General features: G+C 32.2%; 1 protein-coding gene across 2 annotated transcripts in view; it reads right to left on the reverse strand.

The window, feature by feature from the left end:
• Positions 1 to 16,759, reverse strand: part of LOC118198764 (nose resistant to fluoxetine protein 6-like) — a 73,823-nt gene extending 57,064 nt beyond the window's left edge. The window contains exons 1-4 of one of the 2 annotated variants that reach the window (XR_015043117.1): positions 16,361 to 16,759; positions 9,452 to 9,687; positions 3,800 to 3,917; positions 3,496 to 3,583 (exon numbers count right to left, since the gene is read on the reverse strand). Coding sequence is in view for 1 of the 2 variants with exons in the window: in XM_085824247.1 (XP_085680373.1) it covers positions 3,496 to 3,583; positions 3,800 to 3,917; positions 9,452 to 9,687; positions 16,361 to 16,655 (737 nt within the window). In the remaining variant the exon portion in view is untranslated. The remainder of the gene's footprint in view (positions 1 to 3,495; positions 3,584 to 3,799; positions 3,918 to 9,451; positions 9,688 to 16,360) is intronic. The other variant, XM_085824247.1, reaches the window with a different exon arrangement.
• Positions 16,760 to 18,356: the final 1,597 nt, after the last annotated feature.

Consider the following 18,356-nt stretch of genomic DNA (forward strand, 5'->3'; position numbering starts at 1 on the left):
GGCTACCATCTGCTATCTGCTACACCAAGCCAAGGCGGTGGCTTGTTGGTCAGCGGGCATTTATTAAGCACCATACAGGTGACAGTACGAATTAGCTCTGTTCCACCACCAGTTTTGAAGGAGAGCATCCTACCAACAGCCTCTCGAGAGGACTTTCGGCTCTCTGCATATTTCGAGTGCCACCATGCGCATTGACACTATACATTTGCAAACACCCAAGACTTCTAGTTAGGGCCATTTAGTATTGCAGTAGGCTCCCCTAACTACTATACCGTCTGAGCGGCTGTAAAACAGTTTTAATCCTATAAGGTAATTTAGTCATACTTTTCTGCTAACATTTTTTATGATAGACTGCTAACAGCATTTCCAACCATTTTTATTGAGTTTCTAAATGTAATATTTATACTGTGTGTTTTATAAATACCTTAAGTTAAGATTCATCATTAAAATTTAAGAAAAAGACACTTAAATTTGAGAAATATCAAAAGTGTAAATATATGCGTTTGATTCATCAACTTTGAAATAAACACGGCGGACTAAAATTGTCCATTAGAGGGAACAATTGCTTTCCGGGCCATTTGAAAATTTTGTTAGAAATTAATTACCAGCTTCGCAGATAGAAAATTGACAAGTAATAAAGAATACAAGGATATATATCGAGTTTATTATGTCCCAAGTACTGTTATAAGATAAAATGCATTAAAAATGAAATTTAGGTTTCAGAAATATATAAAAAGTGATATTCTTTAAAATATATTTTCTCTTTCAGAGATTTAACTTTTTATTTGCACTGTCCGTGAATTATTTTAGGCTGATACTGAAACTAAGATGTGAGCACAAATTAATATATATTTAATGACCTCTGTCGGATTAGAGAGTATTTTTCATCGGCAAAAATACTATATGGGTAAATATCATCTTCTTTTTTCTTCGTAATTGTGTAAGCAATATGAGAGCGATCTCTTACTACAGCCGAAATGCAGCATTTCAAATCCGCACACTACTGGGCTATCTGCCTAAGAGGAGGGATGCCTTCGTGGAGGACTTTCTAAGGCTCGTATACACGTTACACATGGGGAAAATCACGAAAACGCCCAGTATGATCATTTGGAGCAGATGTAATAAAATATAGAAATTGGAAACTATCGCTGCAGAACTATGTCCGGTATTCTGAGATTACAGAAAATCTTTCAAAATTTGAACTTTTATATCGCAGTTTGACGGACTTAAATATGATTGTCAGCAGCTCACTTATCAGTGTTCAGAAAGCATTTGATGTTACAGTAACTCTGTTGCTCTTTAAAGTTCTATTTTTGACAATAACGACGTCGAAAACAAAGCAAGAACAAAACATCGTAGTACAGAATATCGTAGTCAAAAATAAAGCTATTCAAAAACTTCGCAGTTTAAAAACATCGTCTTTGTACATATCTTGGTAAAACATAAAGTACCATCGCAGACATGGTTTTCAATGCTTTAAAAGTTGTAAATGCATACAGTAAGACCCCGCTTAACGCTGTTTCGTTTAGCGCTGTTTCGGTTTAGCGCTCTTTTATTTCAACCCGGGGATTCTCCGAAATTGTGCGCAGCGCTAGGTTTCCAAATAACATATCCGAAACAGTGTAGTTGTGTTTCTTGCTTTTTATCATTTGAAACATTTGTTGACATTATTGTAAGTTTAAATTTGTATAATACTATAACGATTAATACAGTGACAAGTATTATGATCTTTAGTTTTTATCATGGGTGATAATAAAAAAACAAGAAAAGAAAGCAACCAGAAAAAGCATTTCACTGGAAACTCAAATGCAAGTGATTAGAAGATTAGATTCTGGTGAACATCAATCTCAAATTAGTGCTGCATTGATTTTGGCAACTTCAATAATAAGGACAATTCTTAAGAATAAAGAAAAAATACTGTCATCGGCAACTGCAACTACGTCAAGCTCTGCAACTAGAATTACCCGTTCTAGAAATAACATTATAGAGGAAGTGGAAAAACGACTCTCTATATGGATTGACGACGAAATTGAACGCAATATGCCATTAAGCCAATCTATCATAATGCCTTCTTGACAAAAAGGCAGAAAATTGGAAACCCAGAATAGACTGAATGATCTGACTGAGAATTTTATTTGTTTTTAAAAGTATATGCGTTTATATTGTTTTTATTTTTGTAAGAAATAAATGTTTGATTTTATTTTTATTAAAAAAAACATTATTAAATTTAATGTGTAACCATTTTTTATCCGTCTTCCCCTAACCTCATTATTTACATGTTAAGATAGCCTTGCTTAGCGCTGTTTCGCATTACGCTCTACTTTGATGGAACGTATCCCCCGCGTTAAGCGGGGTCTTACTGTATTTACATAATGAACTGTGAGCGCAAGAAGAAATGAGGAATATTTTTGTTTTAAAATTTTTGAATTAATTAATAAATTTTTGTTGAAAAATTAAGAAGGAAACTTAAGCATTCAAAACCTGAAAATAAGGAAAAAGCAACTGCTACTTATAATCGTTGACAGAGTATTCTAATTTGATATTTAATTAAGCAATTTTAATAAAGGCAGCAACATACAATTTCTCATCTTCCTTTTTATAATCATTTTTATACTATATTTTGCTTGAAAAATTACCAGCATATATTTATAAAAGAGATTAAGTAATTAATCGCGTTTATTAGTTAATTATATAATGATTGAGTTTAAGATTCTGTTAATTGCTACAGCATTATTTTTCTATTCATTTTCAGTTTCTGTACTTCTTATTTTTTTCAGAAAATATTTACTGTTAATTCAAAAAATGAAATATAAAAGCAAAAATATTCCTTATTATTCCTTTTTGAGCTCATAAAACATTATGCGAATACGAACTTAGAACTTTAAAAGCCTAAAAAACGCATGTTTGCGATAATTTTGTAGGGACTTCATGTTTTACCACGATGTTTCTAAACTGCGAAGTTTTTCAATGGTTTTATTTTTGACAACGATATTCTGTACTACGATGTTTCGTCCTTGCTTTGTTTTCGCCCACGATGTTTTATACGATGACGTTTTCGTCTTACTTTGCTTCCTCTGTTTCACGGTGGAATGGTGTATACACCTGGGTACCTGGGCCGAAGGCCCTAACTTTATTGAATAAATTAAAAAAATTACTAATTATGTGAGCTTAACTATGTATGTTACATATATATGCTGTTTCATATAGCGTTCTTTATTATTATCCGAGGAGAGTCTTGAAATATATGTGTATGCCGTGATGTTACTGGGGCACTTCTGTATAACTTATATGTATAAACTAGCAACAGAACATGTATAACTATATTATGGGCTATACATGAGTACCGTAATATAGTAGCATAATTATGATCTGAATATTGAAGCATGAATATGGTCATGATTATGATTTACTGGTAAAATGCTGTCCATATTTAAGCTTCTGAATTTAAATTTGCATTCCTAAGAGCGAGGAACTGAAAAAAAAAATTCAACTTACATAACAAAAATCACTGTTTCTGTAAACTGAACTTTTTCATTTACTTCGCAGTTTGAGATCTTCGCTGAAAGATGCAAATGATGGGCCGCTAAAAAAATAAAATACAATAAAATAAAAATATATGGATGCGCAAACAGTTTTTTTTTCATTGTAAGAAATGTAAAATATCCAAAAAGATTAAGAAATTCAGAAAACAGGCAAAATTATAAATGTAAGACACATAAACACATGTTAACCACGTTTCTCTGTTTTTTAACAAAAGGCTTACAAAATGGAGGCTTTAACAGATAAAAATTGTATTCACTTAATTGGGCTAATTGGTCCATGTCTCTTCTCGAGCAGCCAGATGGAATGCACACGCCAAGTCTGGAAGGAACTAGATGAAAATAGTGAGCCATCCTTGCCACATAGCTCAAAAAGTCCTAGGATGGAAAATGTAAAATAAACAATAGGATTGAAAATGTAAGCTCATCAATATGACATTCATATATTTTTATCTAAGGAAATTTTAACAAAAATAAAAGTCGAAACATGATTAAACCTGTTAAGTAACAAAAAAGAACGAGCAGGACTCTCATTACTTCACATTTTCAGTATTCCCAGTTTTAATACATTTGCCTAATCTTCAATTTCACAATGATTGGGGCACTTCAAAGGACAATAGGTATTTAACATGTAAGATGAATTCGTATTTCGACATAAGAAATGTTTTTACACAAAAACTAAAAATATGATTCTCTTTTTCTATAATTTGAATATAAAACCCTTATTTAGATGAATGCGTACTGATATAATTCAAAAAGACAAAATCCTGATATTTAGGCTGCAATTCGCGAATATTCCAACTTATCACACATTTTCGTTGCTGATATTTTCCTATAACGTAATGGCTGTCAACCTTGATTGCTTTTTGCTCACCATGTGAAGGAATTTTATTCTGACCCCAATTACTTTTAAGTGTTGCATTCCAAATGATATGCGAAATTTAAAATTGTGTTTTAGTATGTTATGAAGATATAAATAAATTTAAAATTTATTACATTTAATAAATGTAATAAATTTGTTATATATAAATATATTTACTAATTTAAAAATTATTATTAGTTATATTGTTTATATTTACCTTTCTGGAATGGCAACAGAAATTACATTGTTTATTTAAAATATTCTACCTAGCAGTTGAGTTTTAAAATGCTAATAAAGGTGTGAGTTTGTTCTAACTACGTTTTCGTATTCATTGCGTAAAAATAAACACCGTAGTATTTTAAACCCGGTGAAGTGGATTTTTATCTTCTCAGAGCCATTTCGCCACATGGGCAACTCAAAGTCTGAATTTTGAATTTCTTTTCTATTGACTTCACCTTCGTGAGAATTTAACAAATTTTTGATTGACAAACTCAGCGATTTAAAAGCATTTATCACTGCTAGAAATAAAATACTTTTATCTTCTAAGAGTCAATGTGTTATCATTCTGCAAAGCGTATTCATCTTCGACAAAGAATGTGTCATAGATTAATAAATAAAGCGATTTAAAATCAATAAACGTAGTTTTTAATTATATTTTTCTTTACTTTTCAATCTAATTGATATAATAAAAATGCACTCAGTTCATGATATATCCGATTAATAGTTTTTATAATAAAAGTGCACTTAGTTCATGATATATCCGATTAATAGTTTTTATGGACATATTTTTGTCCTGTAATTTATCAAAGGCTTTTCGAACGCCGTACCGTAAGTAATTCATACAGAAGCTTTTTCCTTTTATTTTTATAGCGCTTAGTAATTTTTTAAAAGATCAGTCCTTCTCCGATGTGTTTAACTGTAATTTAAGGATTTCGAAGTCTTCGGATTAGAAGGTAACTAGATGTAGTACTTACCTTGCCTTACTCGTACTAATATTTCATCCTGAAATTCTTCTGCATTCATTATGTTTAGCCCAACCAGTCTATTCTATATCTTGTGATAATATCGTTTTAAGAATTTTCAGCTTAATCTTTTTGTTTTTTGCTTTTGAGAAAGATTTACCAGGCTTCGTAGGTACAAAAAAAAAAGGAATTTCACTACAGAAATAATATATGTGATGACAGCTACAAAACGACCATTGTGTCCCATATGATCAAGTCCTCCGATGAAAACAAAAGTAAAATATAATGAAAAAACTTATATTTGGGCTAATATCAATACTGGCAGTACTTACTAAATATAGAATAGAACGGTAAGGATGATATAAATGTAGTTGAGAAGATCTGCAGGAAACAATAAACTGATCAGTTAACAGAAAAAACGAAATGTTTCAAAATATTTTCTTCACTTTTCACGTTATTTCTTTTCGATGCGCGGTTAAAAATAGTTATCATATTAAAGAACTTATAAAATCAGCTGTGTGATCTGCAGCTCATTATACAAATTCCTTTGCATCTAAAATCTGAAATCGTTGGAGTGTAAGGCTTTAATAAATTAGTATGAGCAATACATTTAGTTTATTATTAAAATCATTAAATACGTTTATCAAATTAAACTAGCCGGATTTTGGCACCATCAAGGATGACCGCTGACCTAACTCCTCCTCGAAACGTCTTTCAGTATAGATACCATCAAGAGTGACAACTTCCTGACGTTTCCTGGTAAATTCCTTCAATGTTTAGTCATAATCATAATCATTAAATCCTGCAATAGCTCTGTATAAGTTCTGATACATTTTACACCCTTATATAAGGTTGCGTGTCGTCCACCCTATAATGGCTAGCGTCGCTGAATGCCGTGTCGAAAAGCCTGGGTTCGAATCCTACAGAAGGCATGGATATTTGTAAATACAGGGTGCGGCAGCGCTCATAGCATAATTTGACTTGCGTAGTACAATGACGTACTGCATGAATGCGCGCCAGCTCGTGCTACATTCGTGTACTAATGAGCTGCCAGTTTGAGTGTGACAGGGATATCGATCGGTGGAGTGCACAGCATCGTGCCGTTGCTGTTGAAAGTTATTTCAAGAATAACTACTCTGTTATTGCTACCCAGCGTCTATTTCGGCAACATTTCAACTTGGGACGTCATGGGAAAGTTCCAGATGGACGGACCATTGCGACAGACATTTCCAGGTAGAGTAATTTCCCGTTTTGGTGACATTTCCTGGCCGCCTCGCTCACCTGATCTTTCATGTGCAGACTTTTTCCTTTGGGGCCTCCTGAAGCAAGAAGTTTTCCGAACACGTTGTGCCACCATTTCTGACTTGAAGGATAGCATCAGAACTTCTGTCGACAATGTCCCAGGGAATACGTTACGCCGAGTTATGGCAAGCTTCCAACGCCGCCTAGATGAATGTGTTATGCAGAGGGGGCATCATTTGACATCATATTCAAAAAGTACATAGGCATCATATTCAAAAAGTAATCCACGCAATGGACAGTGACTTACACATTAGTCAATGGCATACCTTTAACTATTACTTGTCATAAGAGGTAAATAACTAACTATTTCATACCGCTGCCCGTTCAATTAAGAACATCCAGGGTCTGGCACAAACAGCCAGAAGAGTCACCCGAAGATGACGATAGAACACACCTGCTGGGCCTAGGGTCCCACATCCCCGAGACACCAACAAATTTAGAAGACCCTCTGCATAATCGCTCAACGATCAGCGAACCCACCGCTAAACACGGCCCGGTCAAGACCTCCGTCCCGGCTGGGCCGAGACCACGATGGGGTGGGCGATGGAAACTCAGGGTCGATGACCGGCCGTCAATTTGGGCTACCTACCAGCATTACAAATTACAGTTACTGCCTTATGGTGTGTTTTTAATATCCTACTATGAACTCTGCCGCCCCCTGTATATAGTGTCGGTGCGGCGCCTTAAATATGCGGGGAGCCGAAAGTCCTCACGTGTGGTTTGGTGGAAGGGAAGAGGGTTGGGAGTCACTGTCACTGCTAGGTGCTCAAGGTTGTTGCCAACGACAGGCGAAATCTAGCGCTCCTTAGGTTGACTAAGTTAGACAAGTAAGCATAAGCAACAACAACATTATGGTTGTCTGTTAACTGAGGCATATTCTACCGCACAACAGTTGATAATTTTTGTTCTCTCATTGATCAAAGATTCTTATTGACTATTAAATTGAATTGCAGTTGAACGGAAAATGAGCTGGGTCGCCGACCTTACCATATTAATAACATTCCGAATATCTTACTTCATATCTTTTAAAGTAATTTCGAAATGTCCCATGACCAGTAAAGAGAGTAGAGTGCTGTAGAGTTATTATACGCTCACTTTCGAGGAAAAACCTATGGGTTCTTTGCGATAAAAAACATATTAATTTATTATTCCATCTGTCTTGCTATTCTTGCATCATTTTATTTTTTGTCTTACTCTTTAGCAATGCAGTAGGAGATTTTTCCAGAATTGCTGATAAGATTACAATGCTATCGAACTTAAAGAAGTTACATTAATTGCATTCATTAAAATCAATATATATATGCTTTCTTTTTCTATATATAATAACTAATTTATGCAGCTGGCCGCGCAAACGTATAGTAAATACAAATAAGGAAATGTTTCCATTAATTTCATTATATTTATATGATGCTTAAATTTAACATTTCCAGCCCTTTAGCCTCGCTTGATTTCTACCTGGCCTTAGCTATATTTGTCTTAAGCCTTTTATTAGAGTCTACTCTGACGTCGAGCAACTGAGTGAAATTCCCCCCCCTTTCTTTGAGAAATTATACTAAATTGCATCACGCAGGAAGGAGAGTGCATAAAAAAAAAGCATTCCGCACACACAAGACATATAATATTACATATAGGCGTATAATATTATATATATATATATATGTAATAAAAAGAAACTTAGAAGTAATGACCAGCAGAAATTTCGATGGCGTAGAAGTGTTGATCCATAATGAATAGGAAATTGGAGGAGAACGCAGATTAAATATTCGTTTTTTATTTCAGCAAACATGTTGCGGCCACAAACAAGTTAGCGCATTAATTGTGCCCATTCCATAAAGCTTACATTTTAGATAATTTTGCAGTAAGAAAGGAAGAAAAAAAAGACTGCAGACAAGCTAGGCCGAACCGTAGAAAACAAGTGCGTTATGTTCAGGGTGAAATCTTAATTCAGACTTAGTTTCGATTAGATAGTTAATACTTCTTTACTATTTTTAGAATACAGAAGGGAATTTAAACTGCTAATTTAATCTTTCACATATTCTTTGTTTTTCTTACACACACACACACACACACACACACACACACACACACACATATATATATATATATATATATATATATGAAATGTAGAATCTCATACATTATTTGTGCTGTGCAGACGTGACAACAGGAATGAGACAAATTTTGGAATATAAAGCGATACGTTTATTTTAGCATCCTTCTCACAAGCGCTCCTGTTGTACCTCAAGGAGAAGCCCTATTTATAGATATGTGTGCGTCATGGTGCTCATCCAAAAAGCGATATTTATTGAAATCATGAGGTGACGCTATCTTCTCATCAGGAGTGTTCTTAAGGACGTTATGTAATATGTAATATGACAGATTTGTGAGTTTGGAGATTTGGCGGGGGCCAATAGGTTAATATAATTCATAATAAAGAAAGGATTTCGCCAAAATTTAGGAACAGGGATGCAATTTAGGTAGAGAATCGCCAACAAATTATTAAGAAACATGATTAGAATTTAATTTAATCAATTGATTTAAAAATATCATTACATAATATATATGCCTATTATTATAAATAGATCATTTCGAATAAATCCTGTAAATTATGTACATATCCTAATCTAATACGTGTTTCCAATTAGAAATGCAAGTTTCAATGAAAAGTGTTTGATTGTTTTGAATTTGAGGAATCTAAGCTTATTTTATCTTATAACTGTCATATAAGAATTCAGATAACAGGGAAAGTGATCATAAATAATGCATCAAAAATTTCTCTAACTTACGGATCCCGAGAAGTTCGTCAACTCTTCCAACTGATCATTCAAGCCGATTATTCTTGTTTTGTTAGGTAATGGAGGTTTCACATCTATTAAGCAATATTGTCCTTGGAAGAGAACTCTTCTGCTTCCTTTGTATGGTTTTCCAGTAGCGACTGTGTCTAAACATTGCTTATAGGCCCCAAAAGATGATACGGCTCCAGATATGAACCCACTTTGTGGTTTAGCAGTGGAATCTAAAACTAAATAAGAAATGCGAACCTATTTAATAACTTAAAATTTACATGGCTATTGCATGAATTCTTGCAAACAGACAGTCTAATCATATTAGGAAGAAAACAAGTGATACTCGTATAATTCCCATTTTGGAATGCTTACTGCTTAAAACACTATAAAAGAAATCGAGAGATCACGTTAGTTTCTTTAAAGTTTTAATGAAAGAATTATCCTATTTCACTGCGCATGTTCTGGTGTATTTTCTCCCTCTTTTCGGCATGCCTTTGTGGTGTAATGGTAGCACACTCGACGCGTATTCGAGAGGTCCAGGTTCGAGTCCCGGCGAGGGCATTGCTCATTTTTCACGTCTTAAGCATAAAAAAAATCTAATGACTCTGCAAAGTAACAACACGTCCATCTAGAAGTTGGAAGATCCGTTGTTCGAATCCTGGCGAGAGTTTAACTAATTTTTCGTGTTTTCTGCTCCGAAAAAAGAGCCTCATATCTCTTCACATTTTAGTTATGAAATGAGAAGAAAGTTTTAGTGTTACATTTTAATATTAAAAGCTGATAAAGAGCTTTTTCCTTAAATTCTTTATATTTCGTTAACAACACACTAAAATGTATCCATGTATTTCCAAATACATATACTCAGTGACAAATAGAAAAAAAATCCACAGTATTCAAAATTTTTATTTTTGTTGACATTTAATCATTGTATAATTCCGTGCTCATAATCTTTCTCTAAATTGTACCAGTTCTTCCTTTAGTAAATGTTACCGTTCTCATTTTATTACGTAGCTAAAAATCTTTAAAAAAAATTATCTTTATGAAAGCTAACTTGTGATGAAAGAAAGGGAAATGAGTCAGTCTTCATCACGTACAGAAACAAACATCTGTACGTGATGGGGGAATCAAATAGTTACTACAATTTCTGCATATCTTGATTAGCATTATCATGCGCAATGCTGAAAAACCGTGAAATTGCAAGCTGTTCTCGTTCTTGCAATACGTTTTTCTAATTGGTTGATTTTAATCATAATAATTGCTGTTTTTTCTAATCTGTGATGTAATCTTAAGGGAACATGTTAATAACACCTGCATATTAATCTGTTCAAATTCAACTACGGATTCGTAAGAAAATATAAAGATGTCTGCGGTAATGTATCGCGTTAATTTAAATAAATTTTCGTCTACGTTAACATATTTAAATGATTTCATATAGGAGTTCTTTAAAATATATAGATTTTATATATTGGGTCATTTAAAAGTTTCCCCGGCTTTTTGGTACATTTTTGAATAAACATTTTCTTTGTTGAAAATCAGTTTTAATCAACTACATATTGACTATTATTATCTATGATCTTTGGCTATTTTTCGGGTAGCTTCATAATTCTATCGGTGTAGAACCTCTGTGGTTTATCGTCGAAAAACTTGGCAAGTGATTTTCAGCGGCGCTTCGGTCAGCCAGTTTTTTACCATCAAGAGGGTTTTTCAGAGACCGAAACAAATGGTAGTCAGATGGTGCAAAATAGGGCTATACGGTGAGTGCATGAAAACTTCTCAACCAAGTTCCGTCAATTTGTTCTGAGTCATCAAAAATGTGTGTAGCCGCGCATTGTCTTGATGGACCACAACTCCCTTTCTGTTGGCCAAATCTGGTCGCCTTCTCTGGACTGCTTCGTTCAAACGGTCGACTTGTGCATAGTACAGGGCCGAACTGATGGTTTCACCAGGTTTCAGCAGCTCATAATGGACAACTCCCTTCCAATTTCGAGATCGAAATTTCAGGAATGCAATCAAGCAAACCACTGCTGGATCCTTCGTTCACTCAGTGCATTCTCACCGTATACCTCACAAATTTTCCGGCATGTTTTTGAAGCGTTTTTACCTTTTTTATAGTAAAAAAGTATCACATACCGTATTTCTTCATATATTTCACTCATTTTCAAATCAATATAACTTTTGATACGAACAACAAATTAAAAAACTACCTTCACAAACAATGGAAGATGAATGTCACTTTTTAAGCACATCAGATCTTTCATCACTTTTTGAGACAATCGGATGAGTGCTGCCGGATATATAGGCATCAATGCCATCTAGTGGCAAAAAAGCACGGAGACTCTTTATATGACCCAATATATGATATTTATCTTTTATATATTTAACGATATTAAGAAAAGCAGTGCGAAATTTCTAATTAATTTCCAATATTTTTGACACGCCTGATTCCTTTTTGCAGTCAGATATATGTTCAGAAACAGTTTCATAAAATAATCACATGAATACTTCTACGGAAGTACAGCTGATTATTTGGGATTAATAAATTTAGTTCTTATGACTTAAGTAAAATTAATAAATTTTCATATAGACGAAATCGTAATGTACGTAACTGAACTACTAATGTAAAATTATTTTCTGAAACAAATGTGCTGTCATAAGTTGTGTTCAATCAACTTAACCCTTAAGAAATTCAAAGCTGAAAGTTATATAAATTTACTTTTCTCAGCTGAAATGTTAATTCACATTTAACTTTAATTAGTAAATAAAAAAAAATATTCATAGCTGATGCACTTACGTTACGTACTTAGTACTTTAATACACACTCAGCTTTAATTAATAAATAAAACTAGATTTTATTTGTTAATTAAAGCTGTGTATTAACGTACATGAAAATAAGTGCATAAGCTATGATTTTTTTTATTTATTTATTTTTATTTAATTTTTTTATTTATTTATTTTATTTTTATTTTATTTTATTTTATTTTTTTTTTTTTTTTTTTATGTCTACACATTATTTTTTATAATTTTTCCAATAAGCATTCGCTTGTAATCTTTAGAATCAGAACACTGGTAACTGTTTATAAGATTCATAATGAAGTCATGCATGACAGAACAGTAATCAATAGTTGAGAAACAATGTAAATTGAAAGAGAATTTCAAACTAATCTTCTGTTTACAAAATTAAGAGAATTTATAAAGTATTTTCTCCCTCCTCTCTGCATGCCTTCGTGGTGTAACGATAGCACACTCGGCGCGTATTCGAAAGTTGCAGCTTCGAGTGTCTCCGAGGGCATTGCTCATTTTTCACGTCTCTTGCTTAAATAACTTAATGCTTCTATACAGGCGTCCGAACTAAAAGGTGGTGGAGGATGATTCTTCATTACCAGGATTCGGCGATTGGGTCCCCTAATCCCTAGTCGCCCTTTAAAAGGGAGAATATATGAAGCATTTTCTCCCACCTTTCTTCATGCCTGCGTGGTGTAACGGTAGCACATTTGGCGGGTATTCCAGAGTCCAGGTTTAAGTCCTGGTAATTTTGCTTGCACTCCTGCTTCAAAATAATCTAATGACTTAAGTTATGACTTAAGTTCAAAATAATCTAATGACTTAAGTTAATATATTTGCATGAATTAAAGTCTCAAAATAAAATAAAAATTTAAGAAAAAATACAACGTTTTATTCAAAACCAGAAGACTTCGACGTAATCTTCAAATTTTATAAAATTTTTTAGAAAAATTGTTTTTGTATTTGGAACTTGGACATGCAAATGGACATTCAAGATTAGGCTGGTAAATAATTTTCATTATTTTTTAAAAATCTCAAGAGAACTACATCCTTATAAAAAAAAACAAGAATAAAATTTATTCTATAGCAAAACCTTCTTTAGAAGCAGTGAAACATATTCAATGCAAGACAAAATAGCACTAAAAGCTCAAAAACAAATCGATAAAGATCGTGCCAATTTCTCGTTAGCAATAATACCCGTTTGTTGTCATTAAGTCTCTTCTGTTTATTCTTTTATTCTCAAATAAGCACCTAGCTAATTTTTAAGTATAAAACATCTCTTAACTCTGAATATTACCCAGTAATAATCAAGTAAAAACTCCCAATACTATAATGAATATATCAATATCCTTGTTTTTTGTTTTTGTTTTGTTTTGATAGAAGATGAAAAATGGATTTTCACAGTTCTAATGTTAAGGGAAAAAAATACATTAGGCTTACGAAATTTAGTTTTTCCTTCCCGTTTCCTAATGAATGGTGATTTTAGAATTATCTCTCTTGTCTTGAGCTAAAAGTTACATTTCTATGCTAGGAGTAACCTAAATGAACACAAAATTTAATTGTTATTAAGCTTAGAAATAATTGTTTATTTATTCATTAAAATATATATGACTCTTCTCTCTTGAATAGTATCAATTTAGATGCTTATAACATTAACCAATATAAAAGCACCTAATTTGTCAAAGCGGTAAATCATTTACGTGAAATGAAATTCGTGTAAAAATTAGAACAGCTATATAGAAATTGTTAAACAAATTCTACATTTTTTAAAACGGGAACGATTTTTAAAACTTTTGGTGATATAATTATCTACAATTTAAACGACTGAACATTTAAAAAAGGCTGAACTAAATGCGGTCTAAACACTGAAATATATTAAAGATTTATTTTACAAATTTATAAAAATGAAAGCATTTAAATGAGAATTCTGTATTCTGATCTATTTTAAATCAGTATAAGTAATTATGTCTAAAAGAACATCAATTACAATTACATTTAATTAACTCAAGCCTTGCGAAAGTGGTGTAAAAGAAAGTTCACTATTATTTCCCAACATTACAAGCCTCGAGTTGATTTTTAGTCCAAAGGGGCAATTTGCCCAAAGGCATTTTGCATCGATTCACGTTAAGCGTTGTTTCACTTTTCAAATTGATGTCACCAAATATTAACGCCCTGTATTATATTTAAAGAAATTAAATAACGAAGAATCTGCATAAATGCATGTATGTTTCTCGCAATGTGATAAAACGACGGTATCTAGAGTCATCAAAATTTGAATAACGTAATCTTCCATAGATTATGGCCGTGAGGAAGCTCTAATTTGAATTTGAAATTTGTTTTATTATCAATTTTATATTTTGTAACACTTCGACAAATGTTTGATTAAGAAACTAAACGATTTCAAAGCGAGCAATGGCAACACTGTACCGGGGAGGGGGAATTTATCTCTAGCGCGCGAAAGAGACTCTGTATCGGAAGTTCTTAAGATATGCTCATTTTAAAATTATTTTACGATTTTGATGTTGAACTGAATTGTATGGTTTGAGTACGTAGAATATGATATTTAATAAATAAAGGTCAACACACAAACGTTAAAAAAATGCTCCTTTGGATGTAATTTAAAATCTGAACTTCAGATTTTAAATTACATCCAAAGGAGCAAAACATTATTTTCTTTTTATATTTTTCTTTCACTTTGCTAACATTCTCGTTTCTTGTTGCTTGGAGAGAGTGACTGCACCGTGCTATGATGCGAAGACTATATGCACATTATCAATTATTTGTGTAGATTATTTTTCCGCATTTTATTATATTTCTTGTAAATGCATTTCAAAGTAGGAGTTGTCTTTAACTTTCGTATGGGTGAAAGTTCCCCATTACAAACTGCAAAGTTTTAATAATAATAATCTAGTAATAGTTATAATAGTACGAACAGATACGTTTATATTGTTAGTAAAATAGTAATATAAAATATTTTTATAATTTGACAATAATAATAATAATAATTTTTTAATATATAAGGGATCCTTATAGATGTTTATTCGTGCTGCGGACAATGATGCCGTCTGATTCAGAACTCATTATTTCTGTGTTTTAAAGCTATTCTTATCTTTAAGAATAAATAAAAGAAAACATTAATAATCAGAATATATTAAGCATAATATATCTTTAAAATGCAGTCGAGATTAAGACCGAATAAATAAGTAATGTCTACATAATAAAGACTACGGGAAGGTTTCTTTCACAGTTAATGATGGTTTCATGATTTGCTGTTATAGTATCCACTCTATATTATAGTTTATGATGCCAATTGTTTATTTAAAACTACTGATGGAGAAAATATGCTATTTGTAAATTGCATTTGTGTTAAAAGAAAGAAAAACCAAAATTTTCATACAAAATTAATTTTCAAAATAATATTTTAAACTTTACTATGATAAACAATTTTATTTCATTTTGATGAATACTTTTCAACATTAATTTTTTTTTTTTTTTTTTGACAACTGCCTAGAAAGTAAAATTTTTGATTCAGACTTACTAGTGTACATAATAGAATTATTAAATCAGATTTAACCGATTAAAAAATTATTGAATCAAACTTATTAATTAACAAAAATATTGAATTAAATTGACTGCTATATAAAATTATTCAACCAAGCTTACTAATATAAAAAATAAAATTATCGAATATAGCCTCAACAATACATAAAATAAATTACTGAATCAAACTTGCTCACAGACAACAATTACTGAGTCACATTTACTAATACAAAAAATTCTTGGAAATGATTTACTAATATAAAAAATAAAATTATTGAATCATATGTGAGAATATACTAAATAGCATTATTGAATCAAATTACTACTATTACATTACTAACAGACAAAATATTTTTTAATTAGATCTACTAATACATATACAATATAAAAACTTTAAAAAATGTTGAATCTATGTTAATAATAAATAAAATAAAATATTTAATCAGATTTTTAAATAGATAAGGTAATTGAATCAAATTTACTAATACACAAAGTAAAATGATTGAATCAGCCGTACTAACACATGAAATGAAATTATTCAATCACCCGTACTAATACATAAAATAAAAAAAATGGAACGAGACTTACAGCTTATCGCCCAAGTATCAAGATTTCTCAACCCAGAAATTAGTTGCAAACTTTCTTTTTTGCATTTAGATGTCAAGTTCAACACCTCGCTTGCATGCAGAAGATGCGGAAGTGCTCCATTTAGAAAAGATTTCATCTTTTCTTTCAGGCTTTGATCCAAATTCATCCATCGTTCAAGTGTTGGATTATTGATTATTTCTCTGGATATATTCGTAAAAGTCGATATTGAAAATGTTCCAACAAAATGTAAATACAGCAGCAGAGCTGAAAGGATAAATTTCCGATGGTATTCCATGAGTGTTTCGGAAGCAAGTGAGTTCGCGGGTAAGTAGTTTGACAAGTTCTCCGGAATACTGTCTCAAAAATAATGCTGCGATCAATCTCGTGCTCTGCTGATAGAAGATACTTTCACTTACCTTCTTGTTGCCTCTTTCGTTCCGGTTTGGTGAAAGATTTGGCAATGCCTAAATTAGAATGACGTACTACAACATGAATGAAATAATGGAAAATTTCTAGATACAGTTCTACTAGTTTTACATTCAAGTACTGCTTATCTAAAACATCCGAAATACTCGTAATCTTGAGCAATATTTTAAACTTCAATTCAAACATCTCCTTCTGTGGTTTTCCTCTTAAACTATTTCTGTGGTAGGATATAATCTGAGTATAGCATTTATAGTAACTTACTTACTTACTTACCAGCAGCTGAGTTGCTGTATCGCTTGTTATATGACTATCAGCATTTGTATTCAATTGGAGCATTCTATTATCTCTAAGCCTAGCCAAAAATCTCTATAGAATATTAAAATTTAATTAAAAATTAAATAAATTTGTAGCGATGCATAGTAACTGAATATAAATATAGTAACTGGAAATGAACTGAAAATGATTTATAGTAACTGAAAATGGAGATAACTGGAAAATAGAGTTACGGGTTTCCTTTCTAATCAGTATAATTTTTAACATTTGAATCAAATATTATAATAATATTATCTGCCAACAATGTCGTAAAATTTAAATGGGTAATCATTATTCAACTGAAAATATAATTTATCGCTAACAAAACAGTTTAAAAACATGGTGACTTAATGCTGAATCTTCTGACCTTGGTTTCTAGATAAATAATGATTGGTTGGTGTGGTTTGGTTTAGTTTATTACGGTAAAGCACACACTGGATATCTGCCTAAAGAGAGGGATGCCTTTATGGAGAACGTACTAAAGGAAACTTGCTCGCATGCATGTTACACATGAGCAAAAACACGAAAACGCCCATGCAGCCAACCCGTATGCCTGGATTCAATCCCAGGTCGGTACTACAGTGTTCAGCGATTTTGCCTCTCTGCCGCTGGTGGGCAATAAATAATGATAGCTTTACCTTTAATAACATTTAAATAATACTTTAATAACAGGCAAATCATGCAAATTCCCTAACGGTACAAATTTAAATAAAATTTATATTTATAATAATGGAATTGATTCAATGGATTTGAAAATTATTTACTGAAAAGGTATTCAAGTTTTTATGGGAAGAAAAGAAAAATTTCTCTTATCATAATGAAACAGAAATGTATGGGAATGTAACATTTAGAAAACAGTCTCATAGCAAATGCCGTTAAAAACTGAAATATTAGGCCCATCAATAAAATAATTTGGATACTTTAAACCCAAGTTTGGGAAAGGAATAATCAGTTTCCCTAAGCTATTTGATTTATTTATTAATCTTTTGATAGCTTCTTTCTCGGCACTTGGGGATGGTGAGGGAAGTGTAAGAAACTGAGCTATTTCTCCCTTGTGCTTTTCTGATAACCGCACAGGCACATTAGTTCAGCAGTCTGATATTCCCAAATTAGAGCCCAGATGCAGAAACGTTCTAAGTTTTCTGCAACATCTCGTTTGGAAATTTTTCTTATATTCTGGAGAAGCAGATTTCACTCATCATTAAAATATTAACTAAGGTTAAATATGAAATGTTCTTTAATTATCTGATGCTTACTA

This window comes from Stegodyphus dumicola, chromosome 9 (genome assembly GCF_044657685.1).
Source record: "Stegodyphus dumicola isolate Sdum_Otavi_A_Nest chromosome 9, ASM4465768v1".
NCBI classification, from domain to species: Eukaryota; Metazoa; Arthropoda; class Arachnida; order Araneae; family Eresidae; genus Stegodyphus; species Stegodyphus dumicola.